Source organism: Gadus morhua, chromosome 23, assembly GCF_902167405.1.
Source record: "Gadus morhua chromosome 23, gadMor3.0, whole genome shotgun sequence".
NCBI classification, from domain to species: Eukaryota; Metazoa; Chordata; class Actinopteri; order Gadiformes; family Gadidae; genus Gadus; species Gadus morhua.
In genome coordinates, this window is record NC_044070.1 from 18,755,726 (window position 1) to 18,776,893 (window position 21,168).

At 48.4% G+C, this 21,168-nt stretch overlaps 2 protein-coding genes across 2 annotated transcripts; one reads left to right on the plus strand and one right to left on the minus strand.

Annotated features, from left to right (window-relative positions):
- Window positions 1-1,106: 1,106 nt before the first annotated feature.
- pck2 (phosphoenolpyruvate carboxykinase 2 (mitochondrial)) lies at window positions 1,107-13,983 on the minus strand. Its single transcript, XM_030349210.1, has 11 exons — window positions 13,618-13,983; window positions 10,834-11,046; window positions 8,790-8,974; window positions 7,872-7,942; window positions 7,546-7,681; window positions 7,049-7,236; window positions 4,583-4,745; window positions 3,735-3,950; window positions 3,170-3,307; window positions 2,483-2,578; window positions 1,107-2,061 (listed from the first exon to the last, which is right to left on the minus strand). The coding sequence occupies exons 1-11, from the start codon at window positions 13,647-13,649 to the stop codon at window positions 1,592-1,594; spliced, it is 1,908 nt and encodes a 635-aa protein (XP_030205070.1). The 5' UTR covers window positions 13,650-13,983; the 3' UTR covers window positions 1,107-1,591.
- A 3,161-nt stretch (window positions 13,984-17,144) lies between these two features.
- psme1 (proteasome activator subunit 1) lies at window positions 17,145-21,121 on the plus strand. The gene is made up of 11 exons (XM_030349219.1): window positions 17,145-17,416; window positions 18,025-18,057; window positions 18,164-18,226; window positions 18,321-18,416; window positions 18,536-18,593; window positions 18,805-18,902; window positions 19,158-19,226; window positions 19,339-19,406; window positions 19,507-19,561; window positions 20,068-20,154; window positions 20,812-21,121. Exons 1-11 carry the CDS (start codon window positions 17,378-17,380, stop codon window positions 20,890-20,892), a joined length of 747 nt encoding a protein of 248 aa, XP_030205079.1. The 5' UTR covers window positions 17,145-17,377; the 3' UTR covers window positions 20,893-21,121.
- The last annotated feature ends 47 nt before the right edge of the window (window positions 21,122-21,168 follow it).

The following is a 21,168-nucleotide window of genomic DNA, read 5'->3' on the forward strand; positions in this document are numbered from 1 at the left end:
CGAGAGCAGCGAAGAGCTGTAGTTCACAAAGCGGCCTCACATAAAACCTAAAATTATCAAACTTCTTCACGAACATTTTTAGTTTTCTTTGCATGAGAAATTATCATTTAAATCCACAAACAACATATGTGTAATCCAGGGCATATAAAGACTGGGACCAGAAAATAATTATTTTCTCTCCATTGACACCCATTCATATTTTTCGATCTCATAGGTCCCATGAGCTCTACCTGAAGGGGCGTGACTTCGCCACTCAATATGCGTGTGTGTGTGTGTGTGTATGTGTGTGTGTGTGCGCGCACGCGCGCGTGTAACAGCGTAACTAGCGTAACTAGCCAGCCTGCTAAACTCACCACAGCCCTAGGTACTTTTTCAAGCTGGTCCTCACAAACACTTCAGTCAAGTTCACGGCCTGACTTTTACTGGTTTACACACTGGTCCTCAACTCTACAAGAGACGTCATGGCGGCTCGGTGGTAAACGATCGATTTCAGTTTAGTTCAGTAACCGACGGTAAACATTTCCGACGGTAACAGCGAGCTCCGCCAATCAAAGCTGTCGTGTTACACTGTAGGATTTTGGGTAGTGTAGTTCTCTTAAACAACATTCCCACTTTACACTTTTACGCCGGTGCGAACGTCAAGCCGTGGTTTACTACCACTGAATTCGATCGTAAGTAACCGTGTGACAACGTTGAACCACAAGTTTTAAAAGTTGCCGACCTTATTCCAAAGCGCTACGGCCTTGACATTTGAATATACAGTACCTCTTATTTCATTACATTCTCACTCAATACATGTATTTCATTGCCTATTCATTAGTGCCTTTACTATTGCAATCATTTGAAACAGGTCCAAGTTTAGATGATTTATTGAACACAATTAAAATAATCAGTATCAAACTCCGGTTTTGGTCCAAGATTCACATAATGTGTGTAAACATCTATAATCATAGATTTATTTGTGAAGCAACACTAGAGGTAAAACAAAATGCATAATCAACCTGTCCTGTTGTATTCTCCACCCTATGAACCCCTGGATATCAAACCAACTATCTCAATTAAAAATGCCATTTAAGACTTTGGTCTTCATATTAAAAAAAAAAAAATGTGTGTGTGTGTGTGTGTGTGTGTGTGTGTGTGTGTGTGTGTGTGTGTGTGTGTGTGTGTGTGTGTGTGTGTGTGTGTGTGTGTGTGTGTGTACTGTTCCAATAAAATCTTTGGCCGATAGCTTGTAAACATGAGGAGCGCTGACAGCAGGTCTAGAACAAACCGCCATGATGCTTCAGGTCCCCTCGGACCCCAGGTGGGACCCCAGGTGGGACCCCTGGTGGGACCCCTGGTGGGACCCCTGGTCGGCCAGGAGACGAGTGTCAGTGACCTTAAGGGTTCGAGCCGTCAAGTGAGATTATCACAGAATGATGGAAACAAACTCAGACTCCCAAACAAAGCCAGACCCCCTTAAAAGATAAAACCAATTTATGTTACCGTGACGGAGCCTACCATATACATAGCTCCACCCCCACCCCGCTACCAAGCTAAGCTAACCCTCCATCCAGCCAGGGCAGCGATGCGATGCCCCTCCCCCCGGGTTCTAATCCCGCACGCGCTCCTCAAGGGCCTGAAGCTCCGCCCCCACCTGCGCGGGCAGGTCCGCCCCCACCTGCTGGGAGAAGTAGGCCCTGAGCTCCTGGGCTTCCTTCTGCCAGAAGGGCTTAGGCAGGTGGAACAGGGCGTCCATGTCCACCTGGCCGCCCAGGCCGCTGCGGTCGATGGCGTCCTGCTCCGGCAGCCAGCCCACCGCGCTCTTGCGGGCGGCCTCGTCGTCGCGCTCGCGGCCGCAGCGCCGGAAGATCCACTCCAGCACGCGGGCGTTCTCCCCGAAGCCGGGCCAGAGGAAGGAGCCCGTGGCGGGGTCCTTGCGGAACCAGTTGACGTGGAAGATCTTGGGCAGCTGGGTGGGGGCGCGGCGGGTCTCCATGCTCAGCCAGTGGGACAGGTAGTCGCCGAAGTTGTAGCCGAAGAACGGCCGCATGGCGAAGGGGTCGTGCATGATCGCCTTGCCTAGAAGAGTGGAACCGTGTTTATTTAGAATAGGTAAAAAAAAATAAAACGTGTGTGTGTGTGCATGCTTTTCAGTGTGTGTGTGTGTGCATGCCTTTCACTGTGTGTGTGTGTGCGTGTTTTTCAGTGTGTGTGTTTTTCTGTGTGTTTTTTTTCTGAGTGTGTGTGTGCGTGTTTTTCAGTGTTTGTGTATCTGTGCATGCTTCTCAGTGTGTGTGTGTGTGTGTGTGTGTTTTTCAGTGTGTATGTGTGCATGCTTTTCAGTGTGTGTGCGTGTTTTTCAGAGTGTGTGTGTGTTTTTCAGTGTGTATGTGTGCGTGCTTTTCAGTGTGTGTGTGTGTGTGTGTTTTTCAGTGTGTGTGTGCGTGCGTGCGTGCGTGTGTGTGTGTGTGTTTTTTTCAGTGTGCGTGTGTGTGCCTACCTTGGTGCTCGGCGGCGGCGGTGGATTCCGAGCGCATGGCGGCGCCTACGAAGACGCCGTGGCGCCAGTTGAAGGCCTCGTACACCAGAGGCACGCCTGCGGAACAGAGCGACCGCAGCGGTGAGAACCTCTCATCGAGACGGACCGAGCCTCGCTGGGTTCCAGGTCAACCTCCTCCTTAGCGGAGGATTGGTAAGGCTCCTACTCAATATATATTGATCCAGTTAAAGGTGCTGTAGGATATCTGGATCAAGGTCTGCCCGGGTCCACCTTTGTAGGGGTCCGTTTAGATTTGAGCCCGCCCCCGGCTCATTACTGGCCAATCAGGGCATCTCTCCCTCGAGTCGGGGCATCAGTCTTGCTTGTCTATCACAGGTGGGTGGATGAAACACTTCTCTATGACAGGAAATGGGTGAGGCGATGCTGTTGATTGAACAAACTTCTCTTCAAACTGCTCTGTTGCTACTCTGAATCTTCCCGACAGCACCGTTCAGATAATCCAAAAATTCACACCAAAACATGCATGCTAAATTTGACTACTCAAATCACGTGCAGCTAAACATGATATTCTCAGTACTTTCAGTCATTTCAAAGTAACAGCGAACTGGTTTCTGCGGTTGCGGTGGAGCCCAGCCAATCACAGAGACAAACACACTGGTGCATTATGGGAAACCAAACCCCACTGACCCTCTGGTCTCCGTCCCCCAAAGATGATGGCATCAATGGGCACGCCCTCCTCGCTCTCCCACTGGGGGTCGATGATGGGGCACTGGGAGGCCGGGGTGCAGAACCGCGAGTTGGGATGGGCACACAGGGTGGAGCCTCCTATGTCAGGAAACACAAGCTCATTGGTTAGAACGACGAGGTCACAGGGTGGGGCCTCCTGAACCAGGAAGTACAAGCTCATTGGTTAGAATGACGAGGTCACAGGGTGGGGCCTCCTGAACCAGGAAGTACAAGCTCATTGGTTAGAATGACGAGGTCACAGGTGGAACTTCCTTTGCAGTTTTAGCGCAACTTTACTTGAAAGATCTTAATCGTTTCTAGCTGCTTGTGGCAGATATTTCTTGTTAATTTATTATAATTTTTATTATTATGTAATCATATAATTATTAGATTAATAATAAATTTAATTATTTACCATAATGCCACCACTTTCAAAACTGGCATTTTGGTAGGAATAGCGGTACAATAGTTTACATTTATTTTATAAAATAGCATGTAATTATGCTAAGAACCCTAAACACCGTACCTTGCTTCCAGGACTTTCCGTGCCAGTCGGTGAGGGACACTCCGGCGGGGGGTGGGGCCAAGCCCTCCCACCACACACCCCCGTCGCTGGTCTCGCCGACGTTGGTGAAGACCGTGTTTTTGGCAATGGTGGACATGGCGTGGGGGTTGGTTTTGTTCGAGGTTCCCGGGGCCACTCCGAAGAAACCGTTCTCTGGGTTGATGGCCCTCAGCTTTCCTGGGGAGAGGGGGGGCAGGGTCAGAGGTCAATGTCCAGGAAATACAACCGGGCAAATATAAAGGTTGGTTAAAATGTTTGGATCAAATAAATACTTTAAAGATGCAACATGGTCGATCGCTTATTAACATACAATTCATTTTTAGACCTTTATTAAATAAAAAAACGGTTCATTGGTTACTTTTGATGCCATACACTTCATAGCGGTTGTCTGAGAAAACGCCAGTGCCCACTAACTGACCCGAGTCACTGATCAGAGATCTGTTCACCAGCTCTTCTTACTAAGAAGATGGGGCCCGTCAAGCAGAGTCTATATTACTTTATAACAATGTATGTTGGTTTAATCTTTTCCATATCGCACGCCGAGTAAGGCTAACCCTGGTGTCTCAGGTCTAGTATATCTAGAGATGCTGGGAGGTGTGAAATTGTAATCATATCACATTGTGATCCGGTTGCTAAATGGATATTACAAAAAGAGGACCTATTAATCCATCACAATTAGTAGAAATGCTTTTGATTGCAAAACAAACTTTGCAATCAATTCCAGTAATTCCAGGAGATGTGACTAATGTGTCCTTAATCCCCGAGCACTAGGACCCTGGAGAGGACGGACGAGGCTCGGGGTTCCTCACCCTGGCTGTCGAACTTCATCCAGGCGATGTCGTCGCCCACGCACTCCACCTTCCACCCGGGCAGGGACGGCTTCATCATGGCCAGGTTGGTCTTCCCGCAGGCACTGGGGAAGGCGGCGGCCACGTAGCGCTTCACGCCCTGGGGGCTGGTGAGGCCCAGGATCTGTGGAGCGCAGCCAGACGGCTCGGGTCAGTGGTGGGGGGGGAATACAGTGTTGCCAGATTGGGCCAGATTTCCCAAAATCTGGAAATCTGGCCCAATCTGGCAACACTGTACCAGTAACGTGTGTTTGTCTGGATTAAACATGATGCAGTGGGACAGGAAGAAGGGTTATGGTCGGACACATCTCTATACGTAGCTAGTGAGAACGAAGAGGAGAACACCGTCCACTTACAGCCCCCCTGAACGCACAAGTCAAAGACGACTCGACTAAATGACGACTAGAGTTGTTCCGATAACGATACCAGGATCGGAAATTCCTCTGATGCTGCCTAAAATGCAGTATCCGGTGTGAGGGAGTACACAAATCTATGCACCGATTCGATGCCATCACATGACTCATTTACTACAAAGGCATTGATCGTCACAAACACTACAGTGTTATGATGCGTTCTTTAACGGTCGGAGGTGAAAAGTCGGAATGAGGACCGCGTCATCTACGACCCACGTTCGTTCGAGCGACCAAGTCGGAAAAACATGGAAGCTCACACTTAGCTGCAAGACTACAAATGTAGTATTATAATTATAGATTATTAATGAAAGTGGTCTAATTCTGAAAAAAATAATGCGTAGAGAGTAAGTGAACTGGCTACACATCGCTGTCATCATAAGAGAACCCTTCAATAAGGACAAGGGCTGTTAGTAGTTACAATGCAAGATGCCGTATCGGTTTATACTCTCTATATCTGTCCTGTCCTGATGTCTTGTGTTGTCCTGGTGCTTATAAATGGGGTAACTGGGATACAAGACACATTTTAGACTTGCTCTGTGAAGCAAGTACGATCGTGTCGTACGATGCGGGCGATCACAGGGCTGATGTGGCAGCATCCTCTGTTTCCATGTCCTAGATCTCACCCTAACCTGGGTCACACTGGTCCGACCGCCAGCCTGTGGGCCGCCGGCTCTCTTTAGGTTCCTGAAAAAACCTGTTCTTAGAAATGCCACAGAGATGCAATGTCCTCTTCCTGCTTCCTCTTTTGGAATGGCTGTCCTTGAGTGAGCAGAGCAGCCTGCAGCCTGTTTACAGGCTGCTCCCCGAGCCGACCTGCCTCCTCTGACTACCCTGTAATAGTGCGTTCACACACCAAAAAAAAAAGCCACGTGCGAATCCACACAAAGTCAATGCAAAGACGCGTTTAGAGGCTAATTTTCCCCTAGAAAAATCGGGGGCGCGAATCGATGAACGGTGCGGCCCGGACACCCTGGGTCACGCAGATCTTAGTCTCGCCAACACCCTGGTTCACGAAGACCACGCTTGAACAAACAACCTGACTTTCTCGTGATTCTACTCGGGCGGACGCTTTCAGACTTGCTCTGACAATCGAGTACTATCGTATCGTGCGACGCAGGCAATCATAAGGGCTGCTGTGGCAGCATCCTCCGTTTCCATGGCCTAGCTCTAACCCTAACGCAAAGGTAAGGCTGACTCACTAGTCCGACCGCCAGTCTATGTGGCCAGACAGCTCTCTTTAGGTTCCTGAAAAACCTGTTCATAGAAATACCACAGAGATGCAATGTCCTCTTCGTGCTTCCTCTTTTAATGGCTGTCCTTGTGGCCTCTTTTAATGGCTGTCCTTGTGGCCTGGAGAGCAGCCTACAGGCTGCTCTCCAAGCCAACCTGAGGCCTGTTTACAGGCTGCTCTCCAAGCCAACGTGTGGCCTGTTTACAGGCTGCTCTCCAAGCCAACCTGTGGCCTGTTTACAGGCTGCTCTCCAAGCCAACCAGCGGGCTCTGTTCACAGGCGCAAACATCCTTGTATGCGCTCTGCGAATTTCGCCCAATGCTTTGTCATGACAGTGTATCAGCGTTCAGTGTCTCCCCCAGCACTGTCTGGTTAAGGCGGCCGCCTTAACAACAGTAGGGCCCCGCCTTGACTACCAATGTATAAAAATATATTTAAAAATAATGTATATATTTTTTTATTATTATGCAATAACAAAGTGCAAAACTCTCGTAGGGAAAGAAAACCAAAAAATAAAGATAAATCTTGCATCGGTAATACTGTTCAAAACAATAGTCGTGCCATAAAGCTTTTTGAATGGAATTGAAAAGGCGGCATCAGGTGGTTGTCTATATTATTGCGAACTGAAACCCCCCTCCCCCCCGCTCCTTGACCACCTTGACCAAGACATTTTCTGGGGTCCAGAGTGAACCGCAACATGGAGGAGAAAGTGATGGTTGGCGTTTGCGGACTCCCGGAGCCCTATATCTATACATTATATACTATGAGTTCCGGTGGGCCTACCAGCATGTGCTCCGCCAGCCAGCCCTCGTCCTTGGCGATGCGCGAGGCGATGCGCAGGGCGAAGCACTTCTTGCCCAGCAGGGAGTTGCCGCCGTAGCCGCTGCCGAAGGACAGGATCTGCCGGGTGTCGGGCAGGTGGGAGATCAGCACCTTCTCAGGGTTACACGGCCAGGAGTTCACCAGCGGGGCTGAGAAAGAAAGAAAGAAAGAAAGAAAGAAAGAAAGAAAGAAAGAAAGAAAGAAAGAAAGAAAGAAAGAGGAAGGGGGTGAGGACAGGGAGGAGAAGGGGGGGAGGAGAGAGAGAGTGGAGGGAAAGGGGTGAGGACAGGGAGGAGAGAGCGGGTAGTGGGGTGAGGGGAGAGGAGAGGGAAATGAAGAGTGGAGATGAGGCGTTTGGTAACGGGGATGAAACAGACGGAACATGGGAAATGTCTGAGACCGGGCCGCGCCCCGGTCCCTGCGAGACCGGGCCGCGCCCTGTGAGACCAGACTGCTACCTTTGAGGGGTAGGGGCTGTCCCAGTGAGTGTTGGCAGCGGACAAACTCCTCTCCCTCGGCCAGCTTCTGCATGACAGGGCTGCCCATGCGCGTCATGATGCCCATGCTGGCCACCACGTAGGGGGAGTCCGTCACCTGGGAAGGGGTGGGGGGGAGAACCGTGAACCTTCTGCAGACCAGGGTCTCCTAATGATCCCTCATCCAGTTCCACCAGACCCTCAAAGGAGGCGTCTGGGTGGATGTGCGTCTGTGTGTGTGTGCGCGTGTCTGTGCGTCTGTGTGTGTGTGCGCGTGTCTGTGTCTGTGTGTGTGTGTGTGTGTTTACCTGGACTCCGTACTTGGACAGCGTGGAGCCCACAGGGCCCATGCTGAAGGGGATGACGTACATGGTACGACCTGCAGGGGGCAGCGAGCGCCAGTCAGTGAGGCCCTTCAGCAGCTCACTGCGTCCACAGGTTCACTCTCCACACGTTTGAATCCCAACCAGGCAGTTTAATATTACAAACATTTGAACAGTGTTTCCCCCAGCACTGTATGGCTAAGGCGGCCGCGTTAACAACAATTTATTTTTCTTATTTTCAGTATTTTTTTATTTTATTTTATTTGTTATTATTATTATTATTATTATTATTATTATTATTATTATTATTATTATTATTATGCATTAACAAAGTGAAAAAACTCTTGTAGGCAAGGAAAACATACTTCCATCAGGTACGAAATATATACATATCATTTATAATGCATTGGTATTACTGTACACAACATAGTTGTGCCATAAAGCTTTTTGAATGGAAATAAAACGGCACCATCTGATGGTTGTATATATTATTGCGCTGTCCATCACGTGCGTTACCTGTCAACCTACCGCTGCTGCTTCCTCCCCCCCGCCTTCCTAGACCACCTCAACTAAGACATTTCCTCGGGGCAACACTGAATACCATCCATACCCCACACGGACCTCTGAGGTTGTAATCTTAATAAAAGCCCACAGTACATTTAAGGACGCTTCACTTAATGCTCAGAGTGGCCTTGAGGAGCTCCTGTGACCGTGAAAGAGTGTGTGACCCTCGGAACAAATGAAACCCGCTCTTCGTTTCGATCCCCATGTTTACCTGTTGGCCCTGATACGGGTGTCAATAACATAGGGGCGGGCCCTGTCACGGGTCAACAGCCAATCAGCTTGGAGCTCCGATGTGTGTGTGTGTGTGTGTGGGGGGGGGGGGGGGGGGGGGGGGCTCACCTGCCATGCAGCCGGGGAAGCGCTCCTGGCGGGCAGTCTGCCAGTCAGCGGCGCTCATCCAGCTGCCCAGCTGGCTCTTGGCCCCCCCGCTGGGGATGGGCACCGTGTCCCTCTGCCTCTCCGTCACGATCACCGTCTTGCTCTCCACGCGCGCCACGTCTTTGGGGTCCGTCCGCGCCAGCCAGCTGGGGGGGGGGGGGGGGGGGGGGGGGTCAAAGGTCAGAGGGGTATCTTCACCGATCGCCGTCTGGGTGGGGCCCAGCGACCACAGGAGTCCCGGCCTTTGAGTCTCCTTTCATAGTAATCAGGGATGGCTATAAACTCATCACGTGTGGTGTGGTAAAACGCTGATACGAAAGCAATATATACCACTCCAGATATTGATTGTATGATTTAATTGTTCCCAAGCTCAGAGATAAATTGATTTATTTATTTATTATTATTATTTTAAGAGATGTGTTGTAGTCTAGTGACCGGTCCCTGTTGCAACGGGACCTTTTTATAGCCAGAGTTGAGTGTGGTTAATCACCTCTACTTCGAAAGTCTTTATTTGGTAAATACCCCCACTTTTTACACACATTTTCTGTGCTGAGGAGTTGCAACGCCGTACACTGGGGCACTCGGATGATTAATTATACACGGTACACACGAGTCGTCGACCGTCATCCGTGTCAGATACAACGAGCCATCATGTAGGAGTCTTGGGTGAGTCTTATCTAATCGGTACCGCCGTGAGGGAGATGTGAGCTAGGACGAGCTCTGATCCAGGGTGGAACACAGACAATAACCAGGGACGGATGAAAGCACAGCTGCCTGAACTGCGGCGACCAGGTCGGTCCTGCACGGCCTTGAGATGGGCTCTGCTGGACAGCTGCCAGCCCAACCAGGTGGCCTGGGCCTCTGCCTTCCTTCATCCTGATTGGATCTGGCCTCCATGTTGATTGTACTTTGCAATGTGTGCTTAACCACACTATACAAATTGACTATCGTTTATTATAACGTCATAATGTTTGTGGACCCATTTTAAACCGCTGTTTGTACAGACATTTATATCCGCTGTTTTTGAGGACATTTTAAACTACTGTTTGTAAGAGCATTTTAAACCACTGTTTTTGAGAACATCTTAAACCACTGTAAGAACCTTTTAATTAACATTTTAAACCACTGTAAGAACATTGTAAAGAACTTCTTAAACCACTGTAAGAACGTTTTAAACCACTGTAGAAACATTTTAAAAGAACATTTTAAACTGTAACATAATTCACACATTCATACCAAGGCCACATATGCCCTTGCCAATTAAAGAGGCTTCTTTCTCACGCTAAGGAGGGATCCGGAGCCTAAGGAGGGATCCGGAGCCTAGGGAGGCGTCCAGCTCATAAAGGAGGCCATTCATCATGTGTCAATTCTAGAGATACGAGCGGTCAAGATGTTCGAGAGACCCAGATGCTCAAGGCCACAAGAACAAGTGTAATTCTCGCACATAGCCACAAACAAAGTTGCAATGCCAACACATAGCCGCAAGGGACAGCATAAAGACACATACGGGTATCCAGGGGGGTGGGAGTTCAGCACCATGCTTAGCCAATCAGAGCACATAACTGAGTCCACGCCTGCCCAGTAGATAAGTCACAACACATAGCCCAGGGGGCCAGAACGCTCCAGGTAACGCATCCTTCAGATGCCCTACTAAGTGTATCTCCACGCGTGCTCGTACAATTCCCCTCCTTTTGCTTCATTAGAGGCTAGTCAAAAACATTACCAAATAAAGTGAGCTAAAGCGATCCTGATTCTACAAAACCACTGTAAGAACATTTGAAAGAACATCTTAAACCACTGTTTGTAAGAACATATTAAACCACTGTAGAAACTTTTTAAAATAACCTTTTAAACCACTGTAAGAACATTTTAAAGAACATCTTAAACCACTGTAAGAACATTTTAAAGAACATCTTAAACCACTGTTTGTAAGAACGTTTTAAACCACTGTGTTTAAACCCTCAGGTTGCTTGTTTGTGGGGTCATTTTAAAACGCCGAACTCACCAGTTGTCGTATTTAGGAAGCTTCTTCATCATGCCCTCCTTCTCCAGGCCGGCCAGGATGCCGGCCGCCTCCTCGGGCGTGCCCGTCACCACGTGCACCCGGGCCGGCTTGCACTCCTCCACCGCCTCCCTCACGAACTGCGCCACCGCAGGGGGCAGCGAGGGGACGGAGGCCAGCGACCGCGCCCCCAGGCCCACGCCACGACCGCCATGCCTGGACACGGGAGGAAGACCACCGGGGGGTTAGAGGAAGAGGACCTTCTCATTCAGATACCAGAGAGACAGGGTGGCTCAGAAGAGAACCTTCCTATAAAGCTACACGGACACCAACAGTAGGCCCTCCACGACACAAGGGGGCAGTCAACGTCCAGCGGCTGCAATGTTGGTAAAGTGTAACGCTGGCGGCCTCGCTGCTGAACACCAGGGTAGTGCTTACTGAAATATTGGGGTTTATCTCCCAGACCTGAGACACTCCCTCTGGATATCACAACAGTTGTATATGCATTTCATATGCTGATCCATAACCGTATCTGGAATCCATTAACTTGTGCTTGAAATTAGAAATCCTCATCCAAGCATGATGGACTTTGCAGTTTGAAGCCAAAGAACTTAAGGTGGACAGGCAGGCAGGGTCATTATACTCCGTTACGTTTTATACAACATCGTTGTATAAAACGTAATACAACATTGTTGCATAAAACCAAGAGGCAGGCCAGACAACAGTGACCAACATGGCCTTTAGCTCTCTTAGCTCTCTGAGCACGTGAGCGTGTTGGTGATGATGCTCCCTTCTCACAAACACACACACACACACACACACACACACACACACTTCTCCTTCCATAGATTCACAGTACAGCCACCGATGTGCACAGAGCCTTCAACAACACGAAGGAAACCCAGGCCCCTAATGGAGAGCTTGCAGGGGAGTACAGCCCTCCTTCCCGTGACGGTGTGTGTGGCCGGGACGTTCCCTTGTGGGTGTATCGAGTGAGTCCTTATCGATAATGTGAGCGCGCACTTCGCACGCGGACTGAGGCCAAGTTCTGAGGCAAAGCACACACACCACGGGGCATGTGCAAGAGACGCGGCCCGCGGCTTTACGCATGAGAACACGCAACCTCTGACACAGCAGCACGTCAGCACGCTCAATCATTCACACATTTCCTATTGATAATAAATCATTCTCAAGGTCACCCTCCATCCCTACAGAATGCAAAGTTCTGGATGTTGACCTCGGCTGAGAGGTTAAAGTCTAAACTAGAGTCTAAAGACTGAAACCAGATTAAGAGCATAAGATACTTGGCATCAAATCTTGATCAGGGTACTCCTCGGATGACCCGATCCTGACCCCCTGATAATGCACTAGAGGGTGTTTACTCCAAAACAGGATATTTATATCATCCATGTTGATTTACTCAACTAGAATCCATGTCCAGCCATGTTGTCTCTGTGAGCCAGAGGCCTGGTGAGGAGGAGGTCTCGAGGCTAATCCCTGTTAGGAGTTCGGCCTTAGACTGGTTCAACAGAAGCTTCCCCCCCGGAGCTGTGGTGACATCATCAGTCCTGAGAGGTTAAACCGACTCCTAGTTGCTTTTGACTTCTTCAAAACGTTCAATTGCAAGATATGTAAAAAAAACACCAAGATAAAAATCACCGCCACCCCTTTCTTGTTCTTTTGCTCAAGAGCTCTACATAAATAGTCTGAAGATAATTACGATCGGTCCTAACTCTGTTCCGTTACTAAATGACGGCATGTGATTACAATTTGAGTAGAATTTGTCTGGAATGGACAACAAAATGTTCTACTGTGCGTCTCATGATCTCCATCCGCAACATTATCATGCTTCAGCCATTTAAAGCGCCACAGGTGAACTGTGAGTCGTACAAACAGGTGAACTGTGGTCTGTGGGACCACTCCAGTGTCCATGGTCGACCGGACCCTGATGTGTTGGTGTTTCTAACAGACTTTCTGAAGCGCCCATTGGAGTCTACCTGGGCAAGGAGGGACTGAACCCCCACAACAAAACCCTGACACACACACACACACACACACACACACACACACACACACACACACACACACACACACACACACACACACACACACACACACACACACACACACACACACACACACACACACCTCTAAAGTAGATAGCCAATCAGCACGCACCAAGAGCCACCACGCCTAAACCCCCTACCCTGCAGAACTCATGCGGATGATCAATTGTTGCCCGGGAACGTTTGTCTCTACACAATAAAAGCCCCCGGAGCCAGACCCCCCTCAGAACAAACCGCCTGCAGTGTGTCCCTTTACCGTTCAGAACTCCGAACACCAGCCGATCTCTACTGCTAACCTTTTGTTGTTTCATTCAACCACCCAACACAACACAACCTAACACATACACAAAATCAAACCAATGAGCAAAAGACGTGAAAAGAGAGTTGACCCAAGCTTTTAAACAAACCACAACACAATGCACATTTGTTGTGTCATCATGACAACTGAAGGCTATGCGTCCCTTCAAATCCAGTTATTCTGGTTTAAGAGTCCCTTTCTGACCCGAGTCAACTGTTAAACTACCTTCCGTGGTCTCCTGCAGATAAATGATGCAATCAAAACCTCCTCAGGAACCTGGAGAGAACAGCTGGATTCATTCAGAGAGAATATAAACTCAACTAAAAAGAGAGTCAAGAAACTCATCAACATAGAGACAAGAAACTCAACTATAAAGAGAGTCAAGAAACTTACAAAAACTCTGACAAAGGAACCCGAACTCACCTCCGAATCACAGCCAGCATCAGACCCGACATTGTGCTCAGTTCAGGATCTGTACACCAACTAGATCACTGTAGTGTACCACCGGGAGACAGGGATCACATATGATCTGTGCTCATGTGTGATTGGTCGACTGAGGAGATCGGGATGGGGCTGAAAGGAACCTTGCACTTTGGAACGCGAACACTTTGCAACACGTGTACCAAAAGGCACGTCGACCCGGCTGCTCTGAACCGGAGCTCAGTGACTCTGAGAACAACGCAAACAAACCAGCTGCACGAAGGTTGTTCTGCGTGGACCGCCCTGCTGGTAAAAGGCTCAGAGATCGACCGGCCGACAGATGTGTACTCCCGCTCCACACCGCACAGACCGAGCCGGTTCACTTTAAAAACACATCAGGTTCCTGGTTCAGACCGCCGTCCCTCCTGCAAACTTTCGCTCCTCTGCACAGCAGTAGCCCGCCCCCAAATGATGCAAGTCCTGGTCCTCTGTTGCCTCGAGAGCCGACATGTGGACTTAATTTGGATGCGTTTAAGTCAGTGACGCAATCTAAAAGAGAGTTGCGAATGTGATCCAAGTAATCAAAAGTATTGATATTTTCATTAAGTGGGCCTAATTATTGTATGTAACAGGTCTACTATATGGGAATGACATTACTTGGCATGATTTACACCATTTCATGATGGGAGTATTCAACCGTCCTTTCTTTACACTTTATTTATATGCATCTATTGCCTATTGTCTTATCGATAAGTACATTAGCAATATATTGAATAAATGAATGCGTTGCAGAGTGTGTGACAGGCCGCAAGGGGTCGCTGATGGGCCTTGATTGTCTGATGAGGAAAATCAATATAGAAACAACTTTCTACCCTGGATTTGTAATGCATGGTGACACTGACACATCATGCATATTTACATTAGTGTGCGTCTCTCTGATGGTCATTCGGCTCTGGGTTTAGTCCGTGGTTACCCAAGGAAACATTGAGACATGGAAACTAATGTAGGACTACCATAACCCTGCTATTAATGTAGACAAATCAAAGTTATCCTGAGATGTGCAGTATAATTTGTTCTATGAACAAGTCCACACTGCAGACTTCTTTGCACGGTCATGCTTTTCATATATCTGTATACTTTTCATCTATACAGTACATACTATACTGTATATATCTCTGCATACTCCTGATATAACGTGTCGGTTGTGTCCTCTTGTGTTCCTTGGGATGACCTTTGTCCAGCGTATTTCACAACAGCTCCTAGCAACACACACGCACACACACACACACACACACACACACACACACACACACACACACACACACACACACACACACACACACACACACACACACAGAGTTACAAAGGCCAACTTCATCATCAATGATCAAACACTGTTGATCATTTGTGTCATCAACTCATAGTGTCCCTGGTGTTGGATGTAGTCTTGAGTTTCTGACCTCTTTATTGTTGAACACAGAGTGCAGACGGCCTGTTCGGGCCCTAACACGCCAGGCCACTAATCAGGAAGGCAACAGGCCCTGCAGCAACCTGGGTTAGATTCCTGACTGTGCTCCATTTCGCTCCCTCTCTCCATAAACCTGCTTTTCCGCCTCCACTGCCCTGTCCATAAAGACATGCCCCTCTTTATTTATATATACACACCATATTACCCAGACTCTCTGCAATGATAAAAAACGTCCCTGGAATAATCTGGGGACCGATAGATCATTACGGATGAGCCTTCATCGGTTATGACCTCCTGATATGATATCAATATAGCAGATACAGACAATAACTAATACAGACCACTGGTCTAGTCCATGTTAACAATGAGGCGTCATCGTTTATGACCTTTTGATATGATATCAATAAAGCAGGTGCAGCCAATCACTAATACACAGACCAGTGGCCTGGTCCGTGGTATAAACATGTTAACCATGAACCGATCAGAGCAGGAGCTCGTGGACCGCCAGAGGTTCAGTGGACTTTGATTACCTAGGCAGGTGGATTTTGGCTCGCATCCAGATGCGAACATGCATGTCCCCCGTGCGTCACCCTTTCCGAGTTTATACGTTTATTAATCAATGTTGGTCATGTGATGACCACAAAACACACAAGCAGGTTTTTTTGGAATTCGATTCCACAAATCTTTCGGTGGTTATCTTTCGATGCGTGTCTTTATTTATGAGTCTTTGTCCTGTGGGACCCCGAATCAATGCGATTGAATGGCGGAGATATTTACATTCAATGCGATTTGAATAGTTCAATCAATCATCGATTCTAGCAGCAGTTATACCATCTAGTGGGGACATCTTTGAACTGCAGTTCCTAAGTTTTGTCATGAACCAGCCCTTAGTTTTGACACAAGATGGGAGGCCACACTGAAAGTAAACTTAATTAACTTTTTTTTTGAATTTATGAGCATAAATAAAGAACTATAAACAAATAAAGATAAGGGATGTAAGTCAGCATTGTCAGTAGTGTCTGCAGTGTATGTGTGGGTGTAGTGTAGTGTGTCAAATTAATCTAAGCAAACCCACACAACCCCTGCTGGCTGGATAGGAGGAGGAGATAGAGAGATGGTTTAACAGCCATCTTAAATAGCGGAGCAGGAGCCTGATAGGAACTGAGCTCAGGTGTTACAGCTCCTGCAGACACTCATCCTCAATCACCTGCACAGACATTAATTAGGAAGTACAACAAGAGCTAGGGTCATCACTGTGTCTAATCCTTTCCCCAGAGTGGCCTAAACAAAGATGGGTGGGTATCTGAGTCTTGCAGTAGGGGTCAGGGTGGGCGGCCTTGCAGTACACAATGTATTCAGGGTAATGTTGCCTCATAGATCTAGCCTGTTTCCTGTAGAACAGTCCAATATGGCCATGAAGCAGTCCTAAAAGCTTGGTCAAGTTTCTATGTATGAAAAATAGTCCTAAGTCCTTGACGCTTTTAATGATATTAATAACCACTAGCACCCCGGACTAAAAACACAGCGAACATGCAGTTATAATAACAATAACTGAATAAATTATTGCGATCATTAATCGCAGTGTTTGGATGACGGACCACGTCTGCTTGTCGCGTCGTCTTGACGTCATAAATGACGGCCGTCCGGTTGGATTGTTCGACACCACCCTTGTACGCATGCGCTCATCGCAGGCCTACATTCCATAACTATACTGGCAGTATATGATATACTGAAAGTAAATGTATCTATGCCTACATCCCAAAAATATATAGAATAATAATAATAATAATAATAATAAAATCTAGGTGTGCATCCGGCGCACTCTGGGCCGCGTTCCAACACGACGACAGGAAGCAGGACACTGGGCCACGTCCCGACCTTCTTTAATAGGTCCATGGTCAAGCCAGGTCCACGGCAGAATGCAGGACTTCTGGGACTCGAGTCCGAGTCCCAACACTACGGCCAGAAGAAAAGCCCCTCTCTCCTAACCTCCTGGCGAACTACAAGTCACACAATACCCCTCTCGCCTCCTGACCTGTTGAACTACAAGTCCCACAATGGCCCTCTCTCATCCTAACCTCCTTATGAACTGCAAGTCCCATAATGCCCCCCTCTCCTCCAAACCTGCGGGGGAACCACGGCTCGCTGGAGACTTTCGTTTTCGTTTTGGACGCTACGATAGTTCGTGAGCGGTAGTTCGGTGTTTTTTGGTGTGATTGAAGAAACTAAAGCAGACCTTCCGTCCTCTCACTCCTAAACCCTGTCGGAGGAACCTTGTCAAAGTTTTCTGCAGCAATGAGCTCTATGGAGATGAACCCCGAGTCTAAGAAACAGGTAAGAGAGCGGAGAGTCTGTTCAGGTCCGAGACCTGCTGCCCGCTGGTTCTGGTTCCCCTGGTTCTGGTGAGAGCTCCTGGTCTCCTTCAGGCGGTCCTCACCGAGGAGATTGATGTTGATCTCTGCTCTTTACTTGTATCACATACGATTATGTGAGGTTTAGGACAATAAAGTTGGCGGAGGAGGCGAAGAACACGCGGGAGGAAAACGAAACCAAGCTACTTTCACTGAATCACTCTGATCACTGTGAGGGGGGAATATGGGTCTTATATGCAACATACACGCCTTGCTTTATTCAAAAGACGCCTATTGAAGAAAGGTTGGTCGCGTCGTGTAGCCTCATCTCAACTCATCCCTCCACTGGGTGTTGGCCAGTCAGAGTGTGTTCAGATAAACATGTAGATCGAGTTATCCTCACAGTAGCTGAGAACAGACAGCTGAAACACACCAACATGGTCTTTGTGTAATAACACACCAACATGGTCTTTGTGTAATGTTAGCTTTGCGCCGAATCCTTAACTCAGCATAACCTCTTCAATCAGTTGTCAACTATTTCAATAAAATGAACAAAAGTAAAAAGGTGTATTAACGCATACAATTGTCTAGGTGGACAACTTCTGCCAGTCACTCACCAAAGAGGTAAACACGGCACAAATAATACTTGTATTTTTTATATGTATAATACTTAACATTTGACGAATAACAATTATTTCTCATTCTGATCATCACATCCTTCTCTAACTAGGCAGAAGCACTGCTCTCCAAACAATTCCCGCAGTCCATGGCCGAGATGGACGTGCTGCTGAAGGTATCTCCCCACAGAACCTCTGACCCCCCCCCCCATGTCCGGTCGGTTTGTTGATTGAGGTCCGTTGATAAGAGATGTCTGTTGTGGTCCCCAGACCTGCCTCAGCAGACCGGACCTGGTCCGTGCCCCACTGGACATCCCGATCCCCGACCCCGCCAAGGAGGAAGCCAAGCGCAAGAAGAAGGAGGAAGTGAGTCAACCTGTCGTTCATGTGTTCACCTTACACACCTGGGGTCATGTGACGGGTCAATCAAACATCAAGTACACAAGGTTGACGGTCGCTGAGCCTCCATCTTGATCTCCTAACAGAAGGAGGCCGCCGCCGGGAAGAAAGAGGAGGGCGACAAAGAGGACAAAGAGGATGAAGGTCTGCTCCAAAACCGTCTGCTTCCACAGAGGCGCTCCCCCGAGTGTTGTGTTGTGTGGTTATTGATCGTTTTGTTGTGTTGTGTTGTTACTGAGTGTTGTGTTGTCTTGTGTTGCTATTGATCGTTGTCTTGTGTTATTGATCATTGTGTTGTTACCGAGTGTTGTGTTGTGTTGTGTTGTTATTGATCGTCGTGTTGTGTTCCTCCCAGGCCCGCCGTGCGGGCCGATCTGCTGCAACGAGCACGTAGAGCGAGCTCTGAGGGAGGTGAAGCCCCAGATCAACTCGCTCAAGGAGAAACTCAACACGGTCAGACTCACTCACTCACTCACTCACTCACTCGCTCACCCTCTGAGGGAGGATCGCAACACGTCAGACTCACTCACTCACCCTCTGAGGGCGAAACTCAACATGGTCAGACTCACTCACTCACTCACACTCACCCTCTAAGGGTGAAACTCAACACGTTCAGGTCCCACGGGAACGTGGGACCATAATCAGGCCTTTACGGCGGTCCCCTGGGCCTTCAGAGGGTCTGATGTTGTGCTTCTCTCCCCCTGGCAGGTCTCCATGTGGATGCAGCTGCAGATTCCTCAAATTGAAGATGGCAACAACTTTGGAGTGGCGGTCCAGGTTAGTGACGGGTGATCTTGGATGGTCACGTCGGCCCGTTCTATGCGGTTACGTTCCTGGTTCTTTGTGGAGACGGGTCTGTCTCATGGTTTCTCTCCACGTCCCTCTTCAGGAGAAGGTGTTTGAGATGCTGACCCTCACACGCACCAAGATAGAGGCCTTCCAGACCCAGATCTCAAAGTGAGGCTCCGTTCATACCATCCTGTCACGCATGATTTATCAGACGATGCTCATGGCCTGCTGCCAGAGGGTTGATGTGTTCCTCTGTTCCGCTCTGCAGGTACTACAGCGAGAGAGGGGACGCCGTGGCCAAGGCCTCCAAACAGCCCCACGTGGTCAGTACAGACAGAGCTCCTGTAGGGTAGGCTTAGCTCAGGAGGTAGACCGGTTGTCTTGTAACCAAAAGGTGGCTAGTTCGATCCCCAGCTCCTCCTAGCTAGAGTGTTTATGTGTCCCTGAGCAAGGCACTTAACCCTAACTGCTCCTGACGAGCTGGCTGTCCCCTTGCATGGTTGACTCTGCTGTCGGTGTGTCAATGTGTGTATTAACCGGTGTAAGTCGCTTTGGATAAAAGCATCTGTTAAATGCCCTAAAAGTAAATGTAACTGACCACTAACCCATCTCCTGTACAAGAAGACCATGTTATTGGTCTAACCCTGACCCTCATCACACCACTTCAAATCAAATCCTCTCGCTTCAGGGTTTGGGGGGAAGGATTTGGTTGAGGTCCTTATTTTATGTGCTAGAAATAGTTCTTATCACAGGAGCCAGCTTATCGTTTCTTATTTGATTATTTCCTGTCCACACCGATGTCGACGGGGCTCTCCTTCTCTCCTCACAGGGAGACTACAGACAGCTGGTCCATGAACTCGACCAGTACCAGTACAGCGAGCTGCGCCTCGTGGTCTTGGAGATCCGCAACACCTACGTAAGGCCACTCGTCTTAATAACGGAGAGAGGTTTTACTTCTGGGCACAAGTGCACAAGGACACAAGTTCTCCTTCAGCCCCTCGCAACGCATTCATACAAACCAAGCCCACTGCAGCGTATTGTTTTTATTATCGGGTCGTGCAAGACACCATACTCTGGGTTTCGGCTGGATATTCCTGCATCTGTTTGGACAATCCAATGGCATCACAGTCTGTTTGAATCATTGGTGTAGTCAAACAGACTACACTATTGTGCAGTCTGTTGCACAAACGGTTTGTGCAACACTGAAATATGAATCGGAAGACCGGAGGGTCTGTCCCGTCTATTGAATCAAACCCAACTGTGCCCAAAATAAACTCCATTTGTGGCCTCACAGCCGTTTGAGAAGGGCTGATGTCTGGGAGGAGGGCCGTCTTAAGAGGGGCGGGGGTTGGGTTTGATCAGCGCTGTGTTGTCCTGATTGGTTGGGTCTCCTCTCCGCGGTCTTCCCTGTGTTTAATGAGCGGTCTCTAAAATAGACGATGATTAGAGGAAGAGGCCGACCTTTGTTCCGTCATATTGTTATCAGTCCGTCCTTATCCCTATTGTCTAAGCTGACGAGGCCCAGCGAGAGCGAGAGGGAGGTTGGAGTCTTATCTGTCTCTCTGTCCTGCAGGCGGTGCTGTTTGACATCATTAACAAGAACTACGACAAGATCATGAAGCCCAAGGGGGCGTCCAAGGCCCTCATCTACTGAGGCTCTCATCTACTGAGGCCTTCCCTCTGCTGAAGACACAAACACGAGCTGGTTGTATTCCTCTGGATACATTCAGTGTTCAGTGTCATTTAGTAACAGTGAAACAGCACTCTCATTCTATCACTTACATTTTCAGTTCAGCCTTCTCTGTGGCTATATCCTTTCTTTTGGATCTTCAAATTACTCAATAAAACTGCCTTAAAGCGTTTGCTTTTTGTGTTTCTCAAAAGGTCACTTCTCAATTTTTGTTCTTACCAATAATGACTTTAAAATGAG

What these genes read in the sequence shown, in the direction of transcription:
- pck2 (XM_030349210.1), bottom strand. Translation starts at nt 13,649, where the DNA reads ATGTCGGGTCTGATGCTGGCTGTGATTCGGAG. An exon ending in CTTCCCCGGCTGCATGGCAG is followed by an intron (nt 7,943 to 8,789) that starts GTGAGCCCCCCC and finishes TGCCCCCTGCAG; the next exon opens with GTCGTACCATGTACGTCATC. An exon ending in TGGGGGACGGAGACCAGAGG is followed by an intron (nt 2,579 to 3,169) that starts GTCAGTGGGGTT and finishes TCTGTTCCGCAG; the next exon opens with GCGTGCCTCTGGTGTACGAG.
- psme1 (XM_030349219.1), top strand. Translation starts at nt 17,378, where the DNA reads ATGAGCTCTATGGAGATGAACCCCGAGTCTAAGAAACAG. An exon ending in AGATGGACGTGCTGCTGAAG is followed by an intron (nt 18,227 to 18,320) that starts GTATCTCCCCAC and finishes TGTGGTCCCCAG; the next exon opens with ACCTGCCTCAGCAGACCGGA. An exon ending in TCAAGGAGAAACTCAACACG is followed by an intron (nt 18,903 to 19,157) that starts GTCAGACTCACT and finishes TCCCCCTGGCAG; the next exon opens with GTCTCCATGTGGATGCAGCT.